The sequence below is a fragment of the Mustela nigripes genome, chromosome 5 (assembly GCF_022355385.1).
Source record: "Mustela nigripes isolate SB6536 chromosome 5, MUSNIG.SB6536, whole genome shotgun sequence".
Lineage (NCBI taxonomy): Eukaryota > Metazoa > Chordata > Mammalia > Carnivora > Mustelidae > Mustela > Mustela nigripes.
The window spans coordinates 60,538,386-60,561,306 of record NC_081561.1 but is presented as its reverse complement, the minus strand read 5'-3'; the positions used below and the strand labels follow the sequence as shown (position 1 = coordinate 60,561,306).

Below are 22,921 nucleotides of genomic sequence, written 5' to 3'. Positions count from 1 at the left end.
CTGGTGAATGTGGCAGACAGTAGCTGTCCTCTGGGGGTACCAATGCTAAGGCTTGTCAACCTTGCATGGGTCTAAATTAGGGGAGGGTCTCAAAAAATTGTCTTTAGAAGTGAGGAAGGATGGGGTGCCTGGGTGGCTCATTGGTTAAGCCTCTGCCTTCAGCTCAGGTCATGATCTCAGGGTCTTGGGATCAAGTCCCGCATCTGGCTCTCTGTTCAGCAGGGAGCCTGCTTCCCTTTCTCTCTCTGCCTGCCTCTCTGCCTACTTGTGATCCCCCTCTCTCTCTAAAATAAATAAAATCTTTAACCAAAAAAAAAAAAAAAAAAAAAAAAAGAGAAGTGAGGAAGGAATCAGCCCAGGGCTGTGGTTTTAAGACTGCCCTGCTCAGACAGATCACAGTCCGAAGCACCATTAGTGGCCCCTTCTTGGGGCTCTTCTGGAACCTATTTATGTATTTGACCTGTTCTTCCTCTTGAGCTAACACATTCCATATGTTAAACTACCTGTGATGTAAAGTAAATTAGGAAAAGGGGGGGGGGGTGATCCCCACCTCTTTGAAGCTATTGGGAATTGGGGAAGAGTAGGACTCTTAATTCCCATAGGTAAGGGTTTGATGATACTACTAATACACACATTAGTTCTCACAAATCACTTGAACATACCTTGTTTCAGTATTTCTCAAAGTCCTTGAACATGACTTACAGTAGGAAATGCAATTGACATTGTTATCTGGTTGGCACATTGAACCATATGAAATCGACAATATACTACCCTCTTGACCTATAAAATGGCCATTTTATATGGTTCAATGTAAAAATAATGCAAACAAAAGTTCTAGGCAAAAATATTTGCCCTAGTGTTTTGTAATACTCATTTATTATTTTAAATGCTCATTGCAGTACACTGAAGTCACTTCATTATCATCACCACTAATGGGTCACAACAAACTGCTTTATTTAATCTTCACAAAAACTTTTAAGGCAGGAATCATCATTCCCCCATCCCCTTAAAGGCAACCAGATGTTTATCCCAGCGATGAGGTTTTTATCCCAGGAGCTTCTGTTAACTATCCACTGACCACTTACTCTATGCTTTAGCCTTTATCTCATTTAATCTGTATTAAGATCCCAACATGGGATGGGTACCAACAATGAAGAATATGGTGGAATCTGGAGAAGCTCAATACTTGTTTCCAGCCACAGGGATACAAAGAGGCTGATTCCAGATTTGAAAATTTTCTGTAACAGCAAAGCCCAACCTATTTTCATGGCTTTGGAGCTGAGACCACGACCCACACCTTGAACATGGGCTTTGTCCTGCTCCTGTTCTAACTACCCCTGCCCCCACCATGGGTTATCCACAGAAGGGTGTGTGTGTGTGTGTGTGTGTGTGTGTGTGTACGCGCTGCGCTGGCTGGCTGGCTAGCTTAGTTGCTGAAACTTTCTGCCTGGCTCTGCTTTTTCCCAGGCTTTTGCACAGGCGATGGGGTGGGCTTTATCCTCAGGACCATCCCCTCCCCCAGCCCAGACCGCAGCTGGAAGTTTTCACTGATCTTCATCTCGTCTCCCTGCCCCCTTCGGGGACCAGGAAGCCGACTGTCTCCCTCGGTCTTTTCCAGATGTCCGTCTGCCAAAGATCCCTCTAGTATAGAGGATGATGAATGAGGACCGGGGAGCCGGCCTGGTGGGAAAGTGTCGTCGCCTTGAAAAGAGAGGGAAAGGGAAAGGAAGTCGGGGGGGAGGGGAAGGGTTGGAGTCGAGCGGCGGGGAAGCGAGTCTGGACACCGGGGACCCAAGTCTCCTCTGCGCAGCCCGTAAATTTACCTCCCTCAGCAAGGCTTGGGGGAAGTGGTCCAATCCCTGCATTCCCTTGGAATTTGGGCTGTATTCTATCATTTACCGCAACCCGCCCAATCCGCTCAGGGACTACCCTAATGTTTGCTTCCAGCCCTCGCAGGGCCGGATTCCCTGTGCTGCTCCCATCCCGCCGCGGGACTGCGCTCGGGTCCCCTCCCAGGCTTCCTCTCCTCAGGTCCCTCCCAATTCTACCATTCTCTGGTCTGGGGGGCGGAGTCGTACCGCCTCTCCTGTTCCTTTAAGAGGCTTCGGCTCCTCCCCTTTCGGAGTCGCCGTCTGACGCGGGATGACAGCAGCGAGTTCGGTATGTCTATGCAAATAAGAGCTCCCTGTGGGCCAATGGAAAGCGGAGGTGCCGGAACCGCGGACCAATGCGGAGGGGGCGCAGGGGCTCACCATATAAGGAACGGCCTCGCCATAAAAGGAAACATTGTATCTCTTTATATGGGGGGAAGGGTCGGGGGATCCCTCCGCCGCCAGCGCGTGGTCCCGGCCCCCTCCACCCGCCGTCTCGGCCGCGGCCAGCAGCCCCTGCCCCCCGGGGGACGCTGACGGCCGCCGGGCGCGCCGCCCTAGCATACGGACAGGGGGCGCTCCGCGCGGCCTGGGGCAACCCGGGCCACAGGGGCAAGAAAGTGAGGGCCCAGGTCGGCCCGGGCGTGCAGGGGCCCCGGGTTCGCAGCGGCGACGGCGGCAGCTATAGCGGCTCTAGCAGCAGCGGGAGTGCCGGGTTGAGCCGGGAAGCCGATGGCGGCGGCGGCGGCAGCTCCGATTCCTCGCTGACTGCCCGTTCGCCCTCCTGCATTGAGCGCCATGTTACCGAGCCAAGCTGGGGCCGCCGCGGCGCTGGGCCGGGGCTCGGCCCTGGGAGGCAGCCTGAACCGGACCCCGACGGGGCGGCCGGGAGGTGGCGGCGGCGGCGGGACTCGCGGGGCTAACGGGGGCCGGGTTCCCGGGAACGGCGCGGGGCTCGGGCCGGGCCGCCTCGAGCGGGAGGCTGCAGCGGCAGCGACAACCACCCCGGCGCCCACCGCGGGGGCCCTAGTCTACAGCGGCAGCGAGGGCGACTCGGAGTCGGGCGAGGAGGAGGAGCTGGGCACGGAGCGGCGCGGCCTCAAGCGGAGCCTGAGCGAGATGGAGCTCGTCGGTGGGCCCGAGGCGGCGGCGGCGGCCACCGGAGGCTATGGGCCGGTGAGTGGCGCGGTGAGCGGGGCCAAGCCGGGTAAGAAGACTCGGGGCCGCGTGAAGATCAAGATGGAGTTCATCGACAACAAACTGCGGCGCTACACGACCTTCAGCAAGAGGAAGACAGGCATCATGAAAAAGGTACCGGGCCCGGAGGCTGGCCGGCCACGGGGGACCGGGAGGGTGGGGACACGCAAGGGGAGCCTGAGAGGAAGGCAGAGCCGAGGCGGAGGTGAGAGGCGGCGAGTCCGCAGGAGGTGTGTGGGAGGGATGGCTGTTACCCCGGGAGGGCGAAAGGGGAGGGGCCGCCGGGGAAATGTGGGGAGAGGGGAGATGCCGGGAACGTCCAGAGAAGACGGGAAAGGCGCCGAGGTGGGAGTGACGGGCGCGGGAGAGGAACAGGGCCCTTGTGAAGGGGTGAAGAGTGGTAATGGGAGGCTGCCCGGGAGGTGGTTAATGAGACGCGGGGGTCACTAGATCCAGTGCCTTCAGGTGTTCAGGGAGGGTGCCGGAAAAGCAGGGAGCGGAGGGGGAAGGTATGGAGTTCAAGAGGCTAGAGCTCTGTAAAAACAATGAGCCAGCATGTGTGGGAGGAAGGTGGGCACCACAAGAGTAGTGCTGGCTGGAAGGACAAGCAGGGCTGATGACCCAATGGGGCTCAAGAGCCCTAGGTGAGGGAGCAGGGCAGCACAACTGATGCTGCCTTGAGCAGCAGGGACTGAGTCCCACGATGGCCTTGTGTCTTCTCTTGCATCCAATGGACACCGGTGCACTCCCTGCAGGACAACCTTCAGGACCATCTGCCTTTGGGACAAGTGGGATTTCCAGCCCTAGAGAGAATCTGTGCATGGAGTTTGGGGGAAGGCAGGGAGGTTTGCAGAGGTACCTAGAAATTTTTCCTCTTCTAGCCAGCTATCCAGTGAAAAGGGGTGAGGAAACAGTGTCTTGAGGTGTAGGAGATAAGGGAAAGGATGGAAGCAGATGAACTGGGAAACAAGAAGCTAGAACACTGGGGACATGGGCTGGTGTTTATTTCTGTCCCATATAAAAACCAGAGCTGCTTCCAAGGTGGGTTGTGGAACTTTTTTGGGAGTAAGGAGGCCATCTCTGAGGCCATTCTTGAAAGTCCCCTCCCTGAGCTCGTGGCAGGGTAGTAGCTGCTAATCTAGCCCTATCTCCCATCACTCCAAACCCTGTTGCATCAAGACAAAGAAAGAAAAAAGCTGGTAGCACAGTATTCTAGGGCATAAGGTTAGGACCTGTGCAGTTTCTGGGAAGAAACATGGGACAGTTTAGAACTTATGTGACCACCCCCATCCCTAATGTCTTCTGGGACTTCTAGTGAGATAGCAGCTTTATTCTGTTTCCTATGACAGCGAAGAGTCGGTGGGGTGGGTGGGAGCCCTTTCTCTGAGGCTCCTGGCACCAAGCTGTATTCAGGATCCGCTACCTGGGGCCCTCTGTGTCCCCTGAGGTTATACATTCTGTCACTAGGGGGCTGTGACTGCTTGCTTGGGCTATCTGCAGGTCAGTGGCTGCTTCTCAAAGGAGGAGCATGGGTAGTTTTTCTGCTCTCCAGCTCTCTTTCAGATATTTTGATAGGACCCTCCCCCAGCCCCAGTCACTGGAGAGGAAGGTCACTGGGGGTGGGGTGGGATGGGGCAGGGGCTTGAGATCACTGTGTATTCCCTACTTCCCAAGGAAGGTAGAGAGAAAAAGTTTGGCTGACTTACCCATCTTCCCCACCCCCCCAGGCCTATGAGCTGTCCACGCTGACAGGGACACAGGTGCTGTTGCTGGTGGCCAGTGAAACAGGCCATGTGTATACCTTTGCCACCCGCAAACTGCAGCCCATGATCACCAGTGAGACTGGCAAGGCACTGATTCAGACCTGCCTCAACTCGCCAGACTCTCCACCCCGCTCAGACCCCACCACAGACCAGAGAATGAGTGCCACGGGCTTTGAAGAAACAGACCTCACCTACCAGGTGTCGGAGTCCGACAGCAGTGGGGAGACCAAGGTGTGTTTGGGTCGCCTATCTAAGGGAAAAGAAAAGGAGGGACTTCACCGGCAGAGAGGGGTAGGGGTGGGTGCTCCTCTCTCTCCCTCACTCAGGATAGGCGCCCACTGACGTGGAACGGAGCTGGGTTAGTACCCCTCATCCTAGGGGACAGGTGTCCATCCTCGCCATCCTGACAGGAGGCCGGCCCCCTAGATAAGCGGGCGGCCTCTGTGCCCTTATAAGGCCGGCTCCGGCTCCAGGCCGGCCTCCCGCCTGCAGCCCGCCCGCCTGGCAGGGCCCTCGCATTCCTCCCGCCAGCTGTCTCCCTGCTGGGGGCGGGGGCGTAGCTTAGCCCTGCCCTCGCGGCAAGCTGGGTTGCCAGGGAGTAGGAAGGAAGCACCCGTGGGCTCCAGGGTCCTGGGAACCCAGCACTGTCGGCAGGCGGGCTGGTTGACTGGGCTGGAGACTACCTAACTAGCCAGCCGCCTACCTCTTCAGGATGTCCGGGCCTGGACACGTTTAGGGAGTATATTCGCGGCTGCTAGGGATGCCGGCCCTAGTTACGCCTCCCCCTTCCTTTTCCTGGTAAGGAGAGGGGGCAGGGCTTCCTCCCTTGCCTCTCTCGGGAGCTCCTCCTTCCGGGTGGCCCTTCACTAACTGGCCAATCAGAAGAAGCGGCACTGTTTGCCTTAGCAACGCCTTCACCAATCGGGGGCTTTGAGCTCGGCTGCCTAGCAAACATCCCGCGTTGACCCACCCCCAGGATTTGAACCCCCTCAGTTCTCTGGGCTTGGTTCTCAGATCGTGGCTTTCTCCTTCCCCTTCTAAGAACAAAGGCTCGTGGAGGGGAGAGTCAGTGCTCCAGATTCCCCCCTCTTACAGGCGTGTCATCTGTAGTTACAAACTCTTGAAGCAGTAGGGCTCATTTATTCCCAGGGAATTTTGCTGGAGAAATAAATTCCTTTGGTAGTCCAAATCTTAAGTATTTGGCATGAATGCTTAATTGCCAGACACCCAAGATCTCTCTGAAGCCCTAAGTTCCCTGAAAAACTCTTGTCCCTATCTCAGAAGCCTGGCAAATCAGAGCAGGAAGGACATTTTTAAAGAGGACATAGTAGCTCAGCCCTCTCGTGTTTATACACCAGGAGAACTGAGGCTTGGAAAGAAGAAATGATTTTCCCAGGATCACATAGATGGTCATTGCCAGAGCTGGGAATGGACCTCCATGCTTGATTCCGCAGCCAGAGTGATTACCATCGTCCATTGGGGCAGAGGATTCTGGGACTTATGATGATGATATCACCCTCATTATAAGCACAGCAAATACTTATTGCTCCTTTTAGGTGTTAGGAACTTTATCTATGTTCACTTATTAGTCTTCATCACGCCTATGGGCTAAGTGTTCCTTTACGGACAGGAAACTGAAGCTCAGCAGCTCAGTAACTTGCCCAGGGGTCAGACAGCAGGTAAATGGCAGAGCTGGGGTTTGAACCCAAGCACACTGATTCTGGTCTTGGGCTGGCATTCCACACAAAGCTTCTGCAGGGGCAGGGTCTGGCAGAGGCTCACTGCTGTATCTTTACTCTGGGTGTAGGACACACTGAAACAGGCGTTCACGGTCACCAACCTGCCGGGTACCACCTCCACCATCCAAACAGCACCCAGCACCTCTACCACCATGCAAGTCAGCAGCGGCCCCTCCTTCCCCATCACGAACTACCTGGCACCAGTGTCTGCTAGCGTCAGCCCCAGCGCTGTCAGCAGTGCCAACGGGACTGTGCTGAAGAGTACAGGCAGCGGCCCCGTCTCCTCTGGGGGCCTCATGCAGCTGCCTACCAGCTTCACCCTCATGCCTGGTGAGTCACAAGGGGCAAACTGAGCATGCCAAGAGTGGGCTGAGGGCTGGCACAAGGGGGACCTCTTTCCTTGCTCAGAAGGAGGGTGGACAGCCAGAGCTTGAGGGAAGCCTCTTATCTCCCACTGGCAGGCATGCCCTTCCTCCTGGGACCCCTACTCTCCTTGTCGGTAAGTTTCAACCATGCCCTCTGGCCTTGTCTAGCCAGCCCAGTTCTGTGCCTCCACTGCCAGAGGGACAGTAGACATTTTACCACCTCCCTACCTTGAGTGGGGCATGTTCTCGTTCGTTCAGTGCTAGCTCCTCTATCACCCAAGGAGGCAGAAGCAAGCCCTGGGTGGGAGGATTGGGGAGGGACAAGAGCAGAGTGCAGAAACCCCTGGAGACAAGATTCAGGACATAAAAGGCCTCATTAGCTCCTGGGAAAGATAGTTATGGGAGTTGGGGAGCGGTGTGCCAGACCCTGGGGCCGGGGTGTTCGTGGGTGCTTGGTGCAGATGGTAACTGGGTAGGACAGAGCATGAGTAAGTCAGTAAGTTTCTGTGTCTCCTAGGTGGGGCAGTGGCCCAGCAGGTCCCAGTGCAGGCCATTCAGGTGCACCAGGCCCCGCAGCAAGCGTCTCCCTCTCGCGACAGCAGCACAGACCTCACGCAGACCTCCTCCAGCGGGACAGGTATGGCTCGAAGCTCTCTCCTCCCTGCCCTACCTCCTTCATGAGGTCTAGCCGCAGGGGCCTAGCAGTACCCCTCCTATAACTAAGGTCAGACAGTTTCTTTTCTTTTCTTTTCTTTTTTTTTTTTTTTTAAGATTTTATTTATTTATTCGACAGAGAGAGATCACAAGTAGGCAGAGAGGCAGGCAGAGAGAGAGGAGGAAGCAGGCTCCCTGTCAAGCAGAGAGCCCGATGCGGGGCTCGATCCCAGGACCCTGGGATCATGACCCGAGCCGAAAGCAGAGGCTTAACCCACTAAGCCGCCCATGTGCCTGGGTCAGACAGTTTCTTAAGATAGGCATGGAGGCTTTTGGCTCAACCATTACCCTAATCCTTATGGGAAGGTCAGGTGAGGATGGCAGGGTTTGGAATCCTGTGTTGCATTAGGGCTGTGGATTTCAGGAAGGAATGAGGGACCATTGGAGCCACTCTTCTCATTCAGATGAGAAGTTGGGGGCCCAGAAAGGAGAAGTTACTTGCCCAAGGACACGGTGTTTGCTTAATTACCGAAAGATTTATAGAGCAGTTGTCTTCTTGTGGGAGGGCATCCTAAGTTTTGAGTAGCCATAATTCCCCTCAGTGTCTCTAGTCATTTCAGAAATGATGAAATGCTTTCAAACTAAAATTACCTTTTTTTTTTTTAAAGATTTTATTTATTTATTTGACAGTCAGAGATCACAAGTAGGCAAAGAGGCAGGCGGGGGGGGGGGGAGTAGGCTCCCCACTGAGCAGAGAGCCTGATGTGGGGCTTGATCCCAGGACCTTGAGATCATGACCTGAGCCGAAGGCAGAGGCTTAACCCACTGAGCCACCCAGGCACCCTAAAATAAAATTACTTTTAAGTTTTTGCCCTTAACAACCTTGTTATATGTGATGTGGTCTATGGACAGACCAGCATCATGTGGGAACTTGATAGAAACGTATACCATTTTTTTTTTTTTTTAAAGATTTATTTATTTATTTGACAGAGAGAGATCACAAGTAGGCAGAGAGGCAGGCAGAGAGAGAGAGAGGAGGAAGCAGGCTCCCCGCTGAGCAGAGAGCCCGATGCGGGACTCGATCCCAGGACCCTGAGATCATGACCTGAGCCGAAGGCAGCGGCTTAACCCACTGAGCCACCCAGGCGCCCCCGTATACCATTTTTTAAAAAGATTTTATTTATTTATTTGACAGAGATTACAAGTAGGCAGAGAGGCCTGCAGAGAGAGAGGAAGGGAAGCAGGCTCCCCGTTGAGCTGAGAGCCCAATACGGGGCTTGATCCCAGGACCCCGAGATGACCTGAGCCGAAGGCAGAGGCTTAACCCACTGAGCCACCTAGGTGCCCCAGAAACGTAAACTCTTAAGCCTTACCCCAAACCTGTGGAATCAGAATCCGCATTTTAACAAGATCCCAAGTGATCTTATGCACATTAACCTTGGTTGTTTAAAAGATGAGTTTGTTAGCCACACATTTAGGAAGAGGGAGGAAAAATTTTAAAAAAATTGGGGTGATGGAGCCCCCTAACAGGGGAGTGTCTGAAAAAGATAAATAAAAGGGGAATATCTGAGTTTCCCTCGAGTAGATCAGTCATTGCAATCCTTGTTTCTCCCAGGACCTTATGGTCTTGGAATGAAGAATTCAGCAGATAGACAATGGAATGGTATAACATGATGGGATATAATTAAAGGTTGGTGTTCCTATGTTCAAGAAAAAATAAGGCTTTTCTTAGTTGATGACATAGGGGCCAGGGGAACGAGTCTTGTCGAGCTGCTGAGCTGGGTAATGGCATGAGGAGTCCGGAGCCCTGGAACTCCTGGAGGTGGGATGGGGTCTATCAGTAGGGACCAGGGCCAACCTCTCTAACGTGTGTCTGTGTTTGCCAGTGACATTGCCTGCCACCATCATGACGTCGTCTGTGCCCACAACTGTGGGCGGCCACATGATGTACCCTAGTCCCCATGCGGTGATGTATGCACCCACCTCGGGCTTGGCTGATGGCAGCCTCACCGTGCTCAATGCCTTCTCCCAGGCGCCATCCACCATGCAGGTGTCTCACAGCCAGGTCCAGGAGCAAGGTGAGTTGTGCGGTGGGGCTCAGGAAAGGAGGACCGTTTTCTCCCTTACACAGGCACACGCTCGAATGGGCCCCCACATGCCCACCTAGATGGACACACTCACATCCACATACACAGACTAAGCTGCCCACACATACCCCTACACACACACACACATGGATGCTTGCACATGTATCCCGACACCCCTGACTGTCCACTAGGGTACTCCTGCACGCTTGGACACATTTGGACATTCACCCTTGGGTACTTGCGTCTGAGACTTACCGGGTCACTTGTACAATTATCACCATTTCTCCAGTATCTGGAAGTTTCTCTAGAGCAAACAGTTTGAGTGTCTCCTGTGGGTTCCCGATGCAGGTGGTGTTCCCCAGGTGTTCCTCACAGCGCCGTCTGGGACAGTGCAGATCCCTGTTTCTGCAGTTCAGCTTCATCAGGTAGGTGGGGTTGGGGGCACCCTTCACCTCCCCCCAGCCAGCCAGCCAGTCGGCTCTTTATCTTGACCTCGGAGTTCCATTAACCCGTTGGTCAAAGCCAAGACCCCCAGCCAGGAGGTCAGTTTTCCCAGTCAGGCCTGTGGTGGACAGGCAGGCAAGCAGCGGGGAGCTTGGGCTATCTGGTCAGTTCCTGCTCCCTCTTCCTGACACACCCCTTCCCTCCAGATGGCTGTGATAGGGCAGCAGGCTGGGAGCAGCAGCAACCTCACCGAGTTACAGGTGGTGAACCTGGACGCCGCCCACAGCGCCAAGAGTGACTGATCCGCCCTGCCACCCTGGACAGATGGCCCACGGGATGGCACCACTTATTTATTGTTGCCTTTTCACGTTTTCTTTACACACACGTTGACGGGCCGCAGGAGGGAGGCAGGGAGGAGGAGTGGGCAGCCACAGGACTGAGCCCTCTCACTCCAGCCAAAGAAATGGGCCAGCCTGCCCTCCACCCCATCCTCCCTCACCCTCCCCTCCTTCTAGCTCCACCTCCCCTTTTCTGTTGATGGTGGGGCTGTCCTCCCTCCTCAGACTCCCCTCGCCAGCTTGGCTCCATGTTTGCCATGAGTATTAGCTTATTCAATGGGACCGTGCCCCACCTTCCCACACACAGGCCTCTGTGGGACTAGGCACCGTGTTCCCCCTGAGGAAGCAGTTGGGGTCCTCTCCCAGCCTCACTGCTGACCCCATGTCAGCATTGTGTCTGTCACAGGCTGGGTAAGAAGAGCCCTACCCCTGCCCCTCAGGGAGCCACCTGGGGAGATGGGGCTTCTTCCATCACGCCACCGCCCCGTTGTCCCTGCAGCTTCTGAGAGCTGGACCTGTGCACAGAGCAGGTTCCCAGGGCCAGCTGCCCTGCCCTGCCTTGCTGATCCCCTCGGAACTCCAGGGACTCCTGGGTTGGAGGGAACCATCAGAGTTCCCTCTCACCCTGTCTCCCGCCCCCTTCCTCCCAGCTGCTTTACTTAAAGTTGATTTTGAACTTTTTATTTGAGGAGACGAAGTGAAAACAAATCTATAAATATATATTTTTAAAATATTTAAACTTTTTTTTATGGCGTTTTTCTCATCCCCCTCCCTGCCCAAGCTCCCCTTCCCTGGGGAGCCCTGGGGCTCCCCAGAACTGGCTGGGCCTCTGGGGACAGAGCCACCCCACGAGCTCGGGGCCCACCAGTGTGTAGGGGAGATTCTGGGATTGCCCGGTCCTGGGTTGTTTCCAGGAGAAAACCGGGGGAGGGGCCCTCAGGCCATGCCCCAACGGGGTGGGGAGGGTGACCCACAGCCCTGGGTCTCTTTTTGCCCTTTAAGGCTGTTGCAAGGGAGAGGGAAGAGGGAGACCAAATGTGGGGGTGGGGTGGGAGGGTGTCAGGTAGAGGCAACTGACTTCATTTGTGCCACACGCATGGGCATTGCAGCCTTGTGCTTCCCCAGGCCTGCAGCTGCCTGGGGCCCAAGTTGCAGTGAGCAGGGTGGGGTCTGGGAGGGGGTAAGAGGCAGGAATGGGGGTCAGAAGAAATGGGAGCAGCTCTTGGGCTGAGTATAGGGATAGGGGAGCCAGAAAGGGGCAGCTCTCCCAGGGAGTGAGCAGCTACTGTAACTTTTTTAAATTAAGACAAAAAGCCTTGAAGAAAATGACTTTATTTTTCTAAGTGTAACCTCAGTATTTATGTAATTTGTACAGGGGCCGTGCCCTACCCCTCTCTGCCCCCTTTGGGGTAGACCTTGAGGATGGGCCAGCATAGGGGGAGGGTCTTTTACCCTGTGTCAGAGCCTACCTTCACCCCCTTTATCCAGAAAGGGAGCTTTTTCAGAACAGGGCAGCAGTTGGGGTGGAGTTTTATTAACCCCCGTGACTGCCTTCAGGAGGAACAATCCTGCTTCTGTGATTAGGTGAAGGGGTGGGGGAAGTTTTTGCGCACAGCCTAGTTATCAAGGGGATGATTTGCCGACGCGTTTGAGAACCCCCTGTAACCTCTAACCCCCATTGCTGTCTTGCCCCGGTTTGGGGTGCCAAGATGGAAGTCACCATTCTGGGCTTTCTCCTGGAGATAGCTGGGGCTTATGGGTGGCTTACAAGGCTGGGGCATGGCAAATCAGGGGTCAGAGAGTGGGGGAGCTTGGGACTCAGGTCTGTAACTGCCCAGCCCCCTTTCTCTGCTCTTGTTTCACTCCACGATCACTCACTCACTCCCCACTCCCCCACCCAGAGGAGGAGACTGATGAATTCCTCCTCTCTTTCCCACAAAAGACAGACCCAGTGAGTGAATCAGGCAAAGTGCTTATAATGTGTGTTGTGTGAGCGTGGCCTTGGGAGAACATTTGTGCGTCAGGGATGAGGTGGCATTTATATGTGCAGCAACCCTTGGTGTTTCCCTTCCTTGGTGGCTCTGGAGTGTGTATGTGCGTGCATGAATTGTGCACGCGCGCACATGAGTGTGCTTGTGTGCGTGTGCCTGAGTGTGCCTGAGTGTGTGTGTGTGTGTGTATGCGCGAATGTGGAGTATGTCAGTGTGGTTTCTACTTCCCCTGGGATGTTGACCCAGGAATAGTGGACATGGTCACAGTCCTATGTACAGAGCTTTCTTTTGTATTAAAAAAAAATACTCTTTCAATAAATGTATCATTTTTGTGCACAGACTGTGGGGGTCTTTGCCTCTGTTTTTCCGCATAGGGAGGGAGGGAAGTATGAACACGAATCAAACCCCAAAGGTTGCTCTGAGAAGCAAGCCTGGCTGCCTGATGAGAACAGCAAAACTAAGGGGTGCTTTGGGCTGTGGAACTCCGTAACTTAATTGAAGGGATATCCCGGGGAGCTGCAGCCTTTGTCTTTCTGCATGGCTTTGTTAGGTTTTTAGGCCAACACAGAGATGAGCGATTTTAATTAATAGGAAAAGTGACTCAACCAATCCGAAGCACTGCAGAAGGGTTTGGGAAACTCATGGCCAAGTGACCTAGGGAAAACTCACAGAACAGCTCCAGGGTTGGGAGTGTAGCTTTCAGGGGGACCGGGAAGGCCAACCCACGGTTTGCGACGGGGGCTTCCAAGGTGATGGAAAGGGCTGCGTACTCCTGCGGCGAGGAGCAACGTGACTGTGAGCGCGGGCTGTGACTGTGAGCGTGAGCCCCGCCTGAAGCGCGCCCCGCGCGCAGCGGCGCGGCCACTACGCATGCTCCACTCGCGCGTCCTTCCGCCACGCTCGGGTGTGGGCTGCTGGGGCCCCCGTAGAAGCCGGGCCGCGCCCGCCCTGGCCGTGTGACCCGGAAGGGAGCAGCTGAGGAGGCGGGGCCAGGACGGCGGGACCGGCCGCTGGCTCCCAGCGAGGGCCAAGCCGGGCGGTGGGAGGTGAGAGGAGAGTCTTGCGGCGACCTGGTCCCTGACGCGTCCCCTTCCCCCTCCCTGACCCGCTCTCCTGGGGCTGATGAGGAGAACCAGGGCTTGCTCTCCGAGATTCGCCCGGTCCTGTCAGCCTCCTCGGACCGCGCCCCTCCTCCTCACCCCGCCCCCCAACGCCGTTCTGCTGCCCTAGTGGCCTCCCGCACCCCTGATGGTCTGCAAGCTTGGGCCTGACCTTGCTACCTGCGTCTACCTCCTGTCTCATCTCCAGGTCCAGACCTCACCTCCACACCTTAGTTTTCTGCTCCTATTCTGGGCCCATGATAATTTCCCTCTTCTCCCCTCCCTACCCCAAATTTAGGCCTGTCAGTTGTTTTACTTCACCCTGCTCATCATTTTTCTATCGCCACATCTCCGATTACTTTCCCGTCTTTCTCCCCCTCCCCCATACCACCCGGACCCCTGCCCCTATCGAGGTCCACATCCCATGTTTCCCTTCCGTTGCACGCCTTTCTTCTGTCATCTTTTATGCCCCGTATTCCTACTTTTACCACTCCCCAGTTAACCCCATACTGCTACATACCACACGTACCTTTAACTGATCGCCAGCATAGCTGTCTTCCTATTCCCATTTATCATCTTCCGGCTTAATAATTTTTCTGAGGCCTGCCCCTTCCTTCTCCAGCTAAGAATAATATTAGGTTGTGTTTAGGGAGCTCTCACTGTGTGCTAGCAGCTGTTCTAGGTGATCTACCTACATGATCTTACTCAGTTTCTACAACATTACAATACGATCACCATGTTACAGAGGAGGGAACTGAGGTTCAGAGGTGAAGGGACTTGTCCAAAAGTATTCACGGAATAAATGCAAGAGCCAGAATTCAGACTCACACCTGAGTCTCACCTGTGCTATATTGCCTCTCTAACATCTTCACCATCTCCTGACCTCATTTCTTACCTTTCAGCTCCATGATTACCACCTCTGTGTCTATCTACCTTAGACCCCTGCCGGACATACAACTTACGTGCCAGGTGGAACCTGGTCTTTTTTTCCCATAATTTTATTTGGCCTCCTTGGCCCCTCTCCTGCTCACAATACCCTGAAACACTTTCCCCATCCAGCCATCTGGATGTGGGGGCCCACCTCCCACCCTTCTTTTGTCTCTATTCTATCTGCCATGGCCCACTCCTTTATATCCATATTCCAGCTTTATGCTGTCATTTTTACTCCCTGCCCTGCCTCTCCTCTACCCTCACTTTCCTCATTTGCTCTGGCTCCACTGTCTTCCTTGCTGCTGTCCTGCCTGCTCAGCCCTGTTATCTTTCGAAGTCTTGATCTGTATCCCATGGCCACCCTGCTTTTTTGCCCAGACTGTCTTACTTAGCTGTCACTCTTTTTGTGACCTTTTTGTTCTTACCCTGTTTCATAACCTCTTCCATTTCTTAAACCCCTTCATTTCATCCTCTTGCTATTTCCAAATTATGTATTCCATCCCATTCTGGGGTTTTTCTCTTAAGTTCCACCAGGCAGCTTACCAGTCACCCTGCACCCGATCTGTGTCTCAAGGTTCTGTCCCCTCCATGTAGTCTTTTCCCTTGCCCTCATTGCCTTTATCTTTCTCCTTGTGTGTCCAGGAGGTCAGGATGGTGGGGGAACGGCGCACCGGGGACCTCATGGTGCCCTTGGGGCCCCGGCTGCAGGCCTATCCCGAAGAGCTTATTCGACAGCGGCCTGGGCACGATGGGCATCCTGAATACCTGATCCGATGGAGTGTTTTGAAGTGTGGGGAAGTGGGCAGAGTGGGTGTGGAAGAGGGCAAGACAGAACACATCCTCATGTGGCTGTCAGCCCCCGAAGTCTACGCCAACTGCCCCATGCTGTTAGGTGAGCGGGCACTATCTAAGGGACCTCAGCATGAACCAGCTGGGGGTTCAGGAAGCTTTCCCCGAGATCCAGGAGGTCTGGATGACACAGCGATGGGAGAGATGGAGGCTGATGTGCGGGCGCTGGTGCGCAGGGCTGCCAGGCAGCTGGCAGAAGGTGGGACCTCGAGCCTCACAGCCGCTGTGCTTCACACCATCCATGTGCTCAGTGCCTATGCCAGCATCGGGCCCCTCACTGGGGTCTTCAGGGAGACGGGAGCCCTGGACCTGCTCATGCACATGTTATGCAACCCTGAGCCTCAGATCCGTCGGAGTGCGGGCAAGATGCTACAGGCTCTGGCAGCCCACGATGCTGGTAAGAGACAGCCAGGGGAAGAAGGAAAGCACTGGAGAGAATGGGGCCACAAGGAGTAAGAACAGAAAGAAGAGGGATTTTCCAACTCTGGAAGAACACCTAATATTTGGTGAATACCAATTCATTGCCCCCCCCACCAAAAAAAAAAAAAAAGCTTAATAAGCTATTACAGGTATAGAAATAGAATAAAATAATAGTATCCTGTTTATCTGTCCATTCTCAGTGCAGTGGCAGAAAAGAGATTAAGTTTATATTTTTAAATGGTCAGTTGAGATTTATTCATTGATTGTGACATCAGTTTGGTGGATTACAACCAACATGTTTTTTAATGTAAAATAACTAGCAGGTAGCACTTGGTAAGGTAAGTTTTGTGGCATAAAATATACGTTTTGGTCATATGCGTGTATATTTGTATCGGGTTACCATGGAAATTATATGCCTTACCGTGAGCCTCCGTCATAAGTTTGGAAACCTCTAGGGTAGGGGTTAGATAGTCTAGGAAAGGCAGGGGAAAGTCTTGGGGATTGAGGAGAAGATAAGATTGGGTGTGGATTACAGGGAGTCGGGCTCACGTCCTTCTGTCACTGAGCCAGCAAGATGGCATCGAGCAGCACATGGATTTTGACAGCCGCTATACTTTGCTGGAGCTGTTTGCAGAGACCACCTCCTCTGAGGAGCACTGCATGGCCTTTGAGGGCATTCATCTGCCTCAGGTACTCCGGCAGCTGTGGGGGAAATGCCATGTACAAGGCCAAGGGCATCGCTTCTCAAAACGTGGTTCGGGATCATGCATCCGCCCCAGGGCCACTTGGGGAGTTTGTTAAAATGAAGGGTCATGCTTGCTTCCCCACTCAGAATTTCTCAGATTAGAACCCAGGAATCTCTCTTTGAAGACACTCCTTGTGCGTCCTATAAATCACATTTTGAGACCTTCTCAAAGTGTGGGGATAGGCATTCGTATTTCTCTGTAGAGAATGATATTATGGGGAAAGGAGAGGGACTGAACCTGGGAGAAGATGAACCTACACCACAGACTGTGTCCTACAGATCCCAGGAAAGCTGCTCTTCTCCCTGGTAAAACGCTACCTGTGTGTCACCTCCCTGCTGGATCAGCTGAATAACAGCCCAGAGCCCGGGGCTGGCGACCGAGGCTCCCTGTCCTCCAGGGAGTTCGGCCGGGAGAAAAGCCGGGGGCAGCGGGAGCTGGAGTTCAGTATGGCTGTGGGTAACCTCATCTCTGAGCTGGTGCGGAGCATGGGCTGGGCCCGGAACCTCAGCGAACAGAGCACGTTGCTGCCACGGCCCACCCGGTCCATCTTTCAGCCCTGCCTTTCAGGCCCTAGCCTTTTGCTCCCCACCATGGTTGCTGCCCCCAGAAGGCAAGAGCGGATCTTCCGCCAACGCTCTGAATTCTCGAGCCGCTGTGGCTATGGTGAGTATGTGCGAGAGACGCTGCAGGCGGGGATGCGAGTGCGCATGCTGGATGACTATGAGGAGGTCAGCGCTGGGGACGAGGGCGAGTTCCGCCAGAGCAACAATGGCGTGCCCCCTGTGCAGGTGAGCGAGGGTGCATGGGAAACTAGCTGGGAGGATCATAACTGGGGCTTCCAAGCAGGGGTCCCTTGCAGGCCACCCCCCCCCCGAGAAAACTCCTGTGCAGATTGGAATGATTAAAGGGGGTCAGCAATTGAGAAGGGCTTGGGAAAATTTGGAGGGCTGAGAAAATGCGGTGGGCTGTGGGGCCAAGCAGAGACTTACACCCAGGAAGCAGAGCTGGTACCTGGAGACACTCCCTGCTCCTCCACCCAGGGAGTTGGCTGGGAGGGAGTGTCAGAGCATTGGCCATCAGGGTTAGGAGATGAGTGGCAGGGCCCATCCCATAGCGGAAGGGAGCCTTTTGCTCTACCGAGGCTTTTTGAAGCTAGCCAGCTATGCATCTGAGGACCATGTGTCCCCGCTCTGGGCCCAGCCTTGTCCTCCCAAGCCTACACCACCCAGGGCTCAGAAGCCTCTTCTTTGCCTCTTTCTTGCTTCCTCCATACCAGGTCTTCTGGCAGTCAACCGGCCGCACCTACTGGGTACACTGGCACATGCTAGAGATCCTGGGCCCTGAGGAAGCTGCCGAGGACGCTGCTTCAGGAGCTGTGGAGAAGGGGTCAGGGGCTCCTCTGTTGGGCACAGGTGAGCCTTTGAGGGAAGTGGATAGCATGTCTCTTAACAGGGGAGTAGGAATGGGATGTAGCCACTCCTGACCAGGAGCTGTCCCAGAGATTCAGAAATGCCCTCTGTTCCTGCTGAATGATGACACTCCCGTTCCTGTATCCTTAGCACTTCCCTCCTGGGACTGGAAACCTCTGGATGGGCTCTACTCTTTGCCGTACCTCCAGCCCGAGCCTCAGAAGAATGAGCAGTTGGGATACCTGACCCAGGCGGAGTGGTGGGAGTTGCTCTTCTTCATCAGGAAGCTGGACATATGTGAGCAGCAGCCAATTTTCCAGAATCTTCGGGAGAACCTGGATGAGGTATCATAGGCCTGAGATACTTGGGTTTGTAGTGGGTTTGGAGGTGGGATTCTCTAAGGGACTTCTAGTTAAGGGGGTGCTCAGGGGGAGGCTGGAACTAGAGATTAGAGAGTATGAGGGAGGTCTGCTGGAGAAGGAGACAAGTGCTGTGAGGTCTGGTATGCAAGGCATGGTGGGGACCAGCCACCCTCTCTGTTCGTGTCCCCAGGACCTTTGTGTCTGCTTGTTCCTAATGTACGTACCTTCTTCTGTTGACAGACCCTGGGTGACAAGGCCCTGGGTGACCTCTCTGTGCCCGTGGAGATGGCTGAGGGTCTGCTGCAGGTACTCAGCAGTCGGTTTGAGGGCAGCACCCTCAGGGACCTGCTCAGCTCCCAAATCTACACCAAGTATGGGCTGCTGCCCGATGAACTTAGCATCTCGTCTTCATCACGAAGTCACTCCTGCACCTTAGATGCAGAAGAGGAGTCCAAGTCGGAGGCCACCTTCTCCGAGGAGGAGACCGAGTCACCCAAAGCAAAAGCTGAGCCCCCAAGGGCAGCTGCAGAACCTGCCAAGGGAAAAACTGAGCCCCCCATGGCACAGAGTGACTCACAGCTGTTCAACCAGCTTCTGGTGATGGAGGGGATGGCTCTGCCCCCTGAGATGAAGGAGGCAGCCAGTGGTGAGTCAGGTGCTGGGAGGGGAGGGCAAAGAAGTTGGAACGAGTCCTGGGTAGTCCCCACAGAAATAGTCCGGGTAGAGCTGTGGACTATGGTTGCTGTTGCATGGGAGAATGCTCTGGAAGCATGCCTTCCATCTTCCTTCCTTTGGCCTTGAGTATATCTAACCAACCAATTGCTGCTCCCCTCAGTATCTATGGAAAAGGAGGCTCCGTTTTCTAGAATATCTTCATCTTCATTGTTTGGCTATTAAATCCCTCATGCAGCATTGGAAAAGCTCTGAATGCAAGCTACAGAAATGAATAATGTATTACAATATCAGTAGGATAACTCAGCTTGACCTTTAAAGACTTCCAACTTGGAGGAGACTCTGTTTGTTTGTTTGTTTAAGCCACTAGCTTTCTCTCACCAATTTCAGAAATGGCTAGAGGCCTGCGAGGTCCTGGTCCGCGCAGCTCCCTGGATCAGCACGTGGCAGCGGTCGTGGCCACCGTGCAGATGTCCAGCTTGGACACAAGCCTGCAGCTTTCAGGGCTCTGTGCCCTCTCTCAGGCCGTGGAGGAGGTCACTGAGCGGGACCACCCTCTGGTCCGTCCTGACAGATCCCTGAGGTTAGTTAGAATGTGGGGAGGGAAGGTGTTTTGGGTTAAGCTGCCACTCGGGGAGGATGGTGGTAGGGACAGAAGGAGCTCTAGGGGAATTTGAAAGGCTGAGGGTGAAAGAAGGGTCAGCCCGAGAGCAGCCAGCAGCCGAGCAAAGGATGTGGGATATCCTTGGAGGACTTACTCTGTGCCAGGCTCTGTGCTTAAAGTCTTGTTTGCATTCTCTCATTAAATCCTCCTCTCTGTTGTCCTTCCTGAGGAAGAGTTGATGCTCTGCTTATGCCATTGGTGGGAAAACGGACTTTAGAAAATTAAACTCGCAGAGCCAGAATTCAAACCTAGCTCTTTTGGGCCCTGGAGCTTGGGTTCTTTCCTTCCTTCCTTCCTTCTTTCCTTCCTCTCTTTTTCTCTCTCTCTTCCTTCCTCCCCCACCCCTTCTTTCTTTTTTCTTCTTTATTTAAGTAATCTCTACACCCAATGTGGGTTTCAAACTCATGACTCCAAGATCAAGAGTCGCACACTTTTCCATCTGAGCCAGACAGGTGCCCCTGAATTCTTTTCCTCTTTTCTTTTTTATGCCTTCCTATTTTCTATTTTCAAATGTTCTTTTGTTTTTAAGCCGCTTCTTACTTATACACAAATGTGTTCTCATTTTAAAATATCTGAAGAATGTAAAAGAGCATAGAGGGAAAAGACAGAGTCCCTTTCCGTCAGTCTGCTGGGGATTCTTCAGACCTTCCCCAGGTTTACCATCTGGCTGTCTGCTCCGCAGGGAGCCTGCTTCCTCTTCCCTCTCTGCCTGCCTCTCTGCCTACTTGTGATCTCTGTCTGTCAAATAAATAAATAAGATCTTTAAAAAAAAATAAATCTGTGTAATCATGCTACATTTTTCTACAACTTTCCCCCCAACACTCAGTCTGTCTGAGAGGGCTCTCCATGCCTGTCCACACAGAGCTGCCTCATTACTCTCACTGCTGCACAGGATTCTGAAATAGGATTATCTCCAAGTTCAAATACAGTGTTCTACTGGATCTGTTTTCCTCACGTCTGCCAGCACTGGATATTATCTTTTTGTTTGCTTGCTTGCTTGCTTATCAGATTGGCAGAATTTTAAATGATTGGTATCTTTATTTTAATTTCTTAGTTTTAGTGAAGTTAGGCATATTTGCATGTATTTATTGTGTTTCTTCTTGTATAAATAATCTGTTCTTTTCCTTTGCCCATTTTCTTACTGGATCTTTGTTTTCTTCTTACTGATTTGTAGGCAATCTGGATATTAATCTGTTATTTATATTTTGTATATCTTGCTTTTTCCCCCCAAATCTTACTAACTCTTTTCTGAATATGAAATAATATATGCCACCTATAAAAAAGTTAGAAAATTATGAAGGTAAAAACCATCTGAAAACCCTTTGCAGAGAGAGTCACTGTTAACATTTCGGTAAACATTCTTATTTACATTTCTGTATCCATTCATATGTATGACTGATGGGTATTAACTTGTTTATAGTAAATCCTGGCTACAGAAGGGGATTTATATAGGAAGTCCATTTGATTCATGTTGTTGTCATTATAAAGCTCTTGAGAAAAGACAAATAAAGACAGAACTTTCCCAGGCCACCTCCTCAAGATGCATCTCTCTCACTGTGGAGAAAGATAATTCCAGTTTTTTCCTTCTTGCGATGCGCAGTGTAATCTAGGGACTCTGGAGTGCCGCTTTTCCCCCTAAGATCAGCATTTCCGAAAGACTGTCTCTCCCTCACATTGCTTCTCTCTTCACTTTGCAGACAGTTTTAGGATTTTAGGGCAGAATATTTTTAAACTTTTGAATGGCTTCTAGGTTTTAAATGGGTCTGTCCTACTCCAGGATTATAAAAAATATTTCCCTTTATTTTCTAAATATTTTAAAATCTTTTTGCAGTATCCTTGTGCTGACAGAGTGAGGCAGAGTCCCTGCTGTAACTGTTTTGGGTGTCTCCACCTTATGGGTTGCGTGGCTCTTGCAGTTCTCACTGGCTGGGATGCCTTCCTTATCTAGAGACCTGTATCTACCCTGCATCGTTTCTTAGAGTTTTAATTTTCACGAGTTCATATTTTGACAACTAGCCCACAGGTCTGCTGCTCTTTCTAAACATTTCTCGACTGTTCTTATTTCCTATGGTATTGTGATTAGAATTCCATTGAGTTTATGGATTTATGTGAATAGGTGAGCCAGAGTTTGGGACCACATTGCCCCACGGCCTCCTTCACATGGTGAGGAGTCAGAGGCAGTCAGTTAGCCTGGAGAGGAAAGGGCCCGAGGAGAAGAGCAGGCTGGAGAGGGGTGGAGAGGACTGTGCAGGGAGTCAGATGTGACTTTTGGGATGGGGAACTCCAATGTCTCTTCTAAGAGAGAAGCTTGTGAAGACGCTGGTGGAGCTACTGACCAACCAGGTGGGAGAGAAGATGGTGGTGGTGCTGGCCCTGCGCCTCCTCTACCTGCTCATGACCAAGCACGAGTGGCGCCCACTGTTTGCCAGGGAGGGCGGCATCTATGCTGTGCTGGTTTGCATGCAAGAATATAAGACTTCTGTCCTGGTGCAGCAGGCTGGGCTGGCGGTGAGTGGACTGGGCTTGGCGGGAGAGAGTGATGGGCGAGAGGGACAGGTTGTTGGTGGGCGGCGGGGGGGGCGGTCCTGGGTGGCTCAGTTGGTTGGGCGTCTGCTTTTGGCTCAGGTCCTGATCCCAGGGTCCTGGAATCGAGCCCCAAGTCGGGCTCCTCCCTGCTCAGCGGGAAGTCTGCCTCTTTGCCTGCTTCTTTTTCTGCTTGTGCTTTTTCTGTCATAAATAAAAATCTTAAATTAAAAAAAAAAAAAAAAAAGAGAAGCAGGGAGGTGCTGTGATGATTTAGACCAGGAAAAACAGGGAAGAGACCTGGGGATGAGAGATGCAGGGGGTGTGTTGAAGGTTCCAGCTGTTCAGTCTTGGAGACTGAGTGCATGTTTGGAAGGAAGGGAGAAACATACTTTTAAGAACGACTCTCAGGTTTAAAACGAGCAGCAGAGGGGAGGAGGAGGCCATTTACTCCATGCATGGGGGCATGTGGGAGGAGGAATAAGTATGGAGAGAAGATCCCGAGTTGAGTTTTTCGGTATGTTGAATTTCCTATGTCTTTTTAGTTACAGTGAAGTGTTTGGTTAGAGACTGATTTTCTGCATGCGATGAAGTAATTTTTCACACTTTGATCCGAATGGTACCCTTACGTAGAAAATATCCCCTTGCCTGATGTGGTGCTTTGCCCCCACCCCCAGGGCCCAGAAGATGGGGAAGGGGGGGCCCCATTTGGGGGAGCTCACAGAAGAATTGGTTTCCTGACTACTCCAGACACAAGTGCTGGCTGATAGGAGGTGTGGGCAGGATGTGCTCTGTAT

At 53.0% G+C, this 22,921-nt stretch overlaps 2 protein-coding genes across 3 annotated transcripts in view; both read left to right on the top strand.

Annotated features, from left to right (window-relative positions):
* The first annotated feature begins 2,454 nt into the window (after positions 1–2,454).
* Positions 2,455–12,790, top strand: SRF (serum response factor). The gene is made up of 7 exons (XM_059400424.1): positions 2,455–3,182; positions 4,796–5,062; positions 6,639–6,900; positions 7,453–7,572; positions 9,476–9,667; positions 10,025–10,101; positions 10,327–12,790. Exons 1-7 carry the CDS (start codon positions 2,670–2,672, stop codon positions 10,420–10,422), a joined length of 1,527 nt encoding a protein of 508 aa, XP_059256407.1. The 5' UTR covers positions 2,455–2,669; the 3' UTR covers positions 10,423–12,790.
* A 603-nt stretch (positions 12,791–13,393) lies between these two features.
* Positions 13,394–22,921, top strand: part of CUL9 (cullin 9) — a 37,263-nt gene continuing 27,735 nt past the window's right edge. For both annotated transcript variants that reach the window (XM_059400422.1, XM_059400421.1), the window contains exons 1-9: positions 13,394–13,495; positions 15,122–15,725; positions 16,284–16,438; positions 16,773–17,282; positions 17,771–17,906; positions 18,054–18,247; positions 18,506–18,911; positions 19,328–19,520; positions 21,902–22,109. In XM_059400422.1, the coding sequence (XP_059256405.1) occupies positions 15,131–15,725; positions 16,284–16,438; positions 16,773–17,282; positions 17,771–17,906; positions 18,054–18,247; positions 18,506–18,911; positions 19,328–19,520; positions 21,902–22,109 (2,397 nt within the window). In that variant the 5' untranslated portion in view covers positions 13,394–13,495; positions 15,122–15,130. The remainder of the gene's footprint in view (positions 13,496–15,121; positions 15,726–16,283; positions 16,439–16,772; positions 17,283–17,770; positions 17,907–18,053; positions 18,248–18,505; positions 18,912–19,327; positions 19,521–21,901; positions 22,110–22,921) is intronic.

What these genes read in the sequence shown, in the direction of transcription:
- SRF (XM_059400424.1), top strand. Translation starts at nt 2,670, where the DNA reads ATGTTACCGAGCCAAGCTGGGGCCGCCGCGGCGCTGGGCCGGGGCTCG. An exon ending in ACAGCAGTGGGGAGACCAAG is followed by an intron (nt 5,063 to 6,638) that starts GTGTGTTTGGGT and finishes CTCTGGGTGTAG; the next exon opens with GACACACTGAAACAGGCGTT. An exon ending in GACCTCCTCCAGCGGGACAG is followed by an intron (nt 7,573 to 9,475) that starts GTATGGCTCGAA and finishes TGTGTTTGCCAG; the next exon opens with TGACATTGCCTGCCACCATC.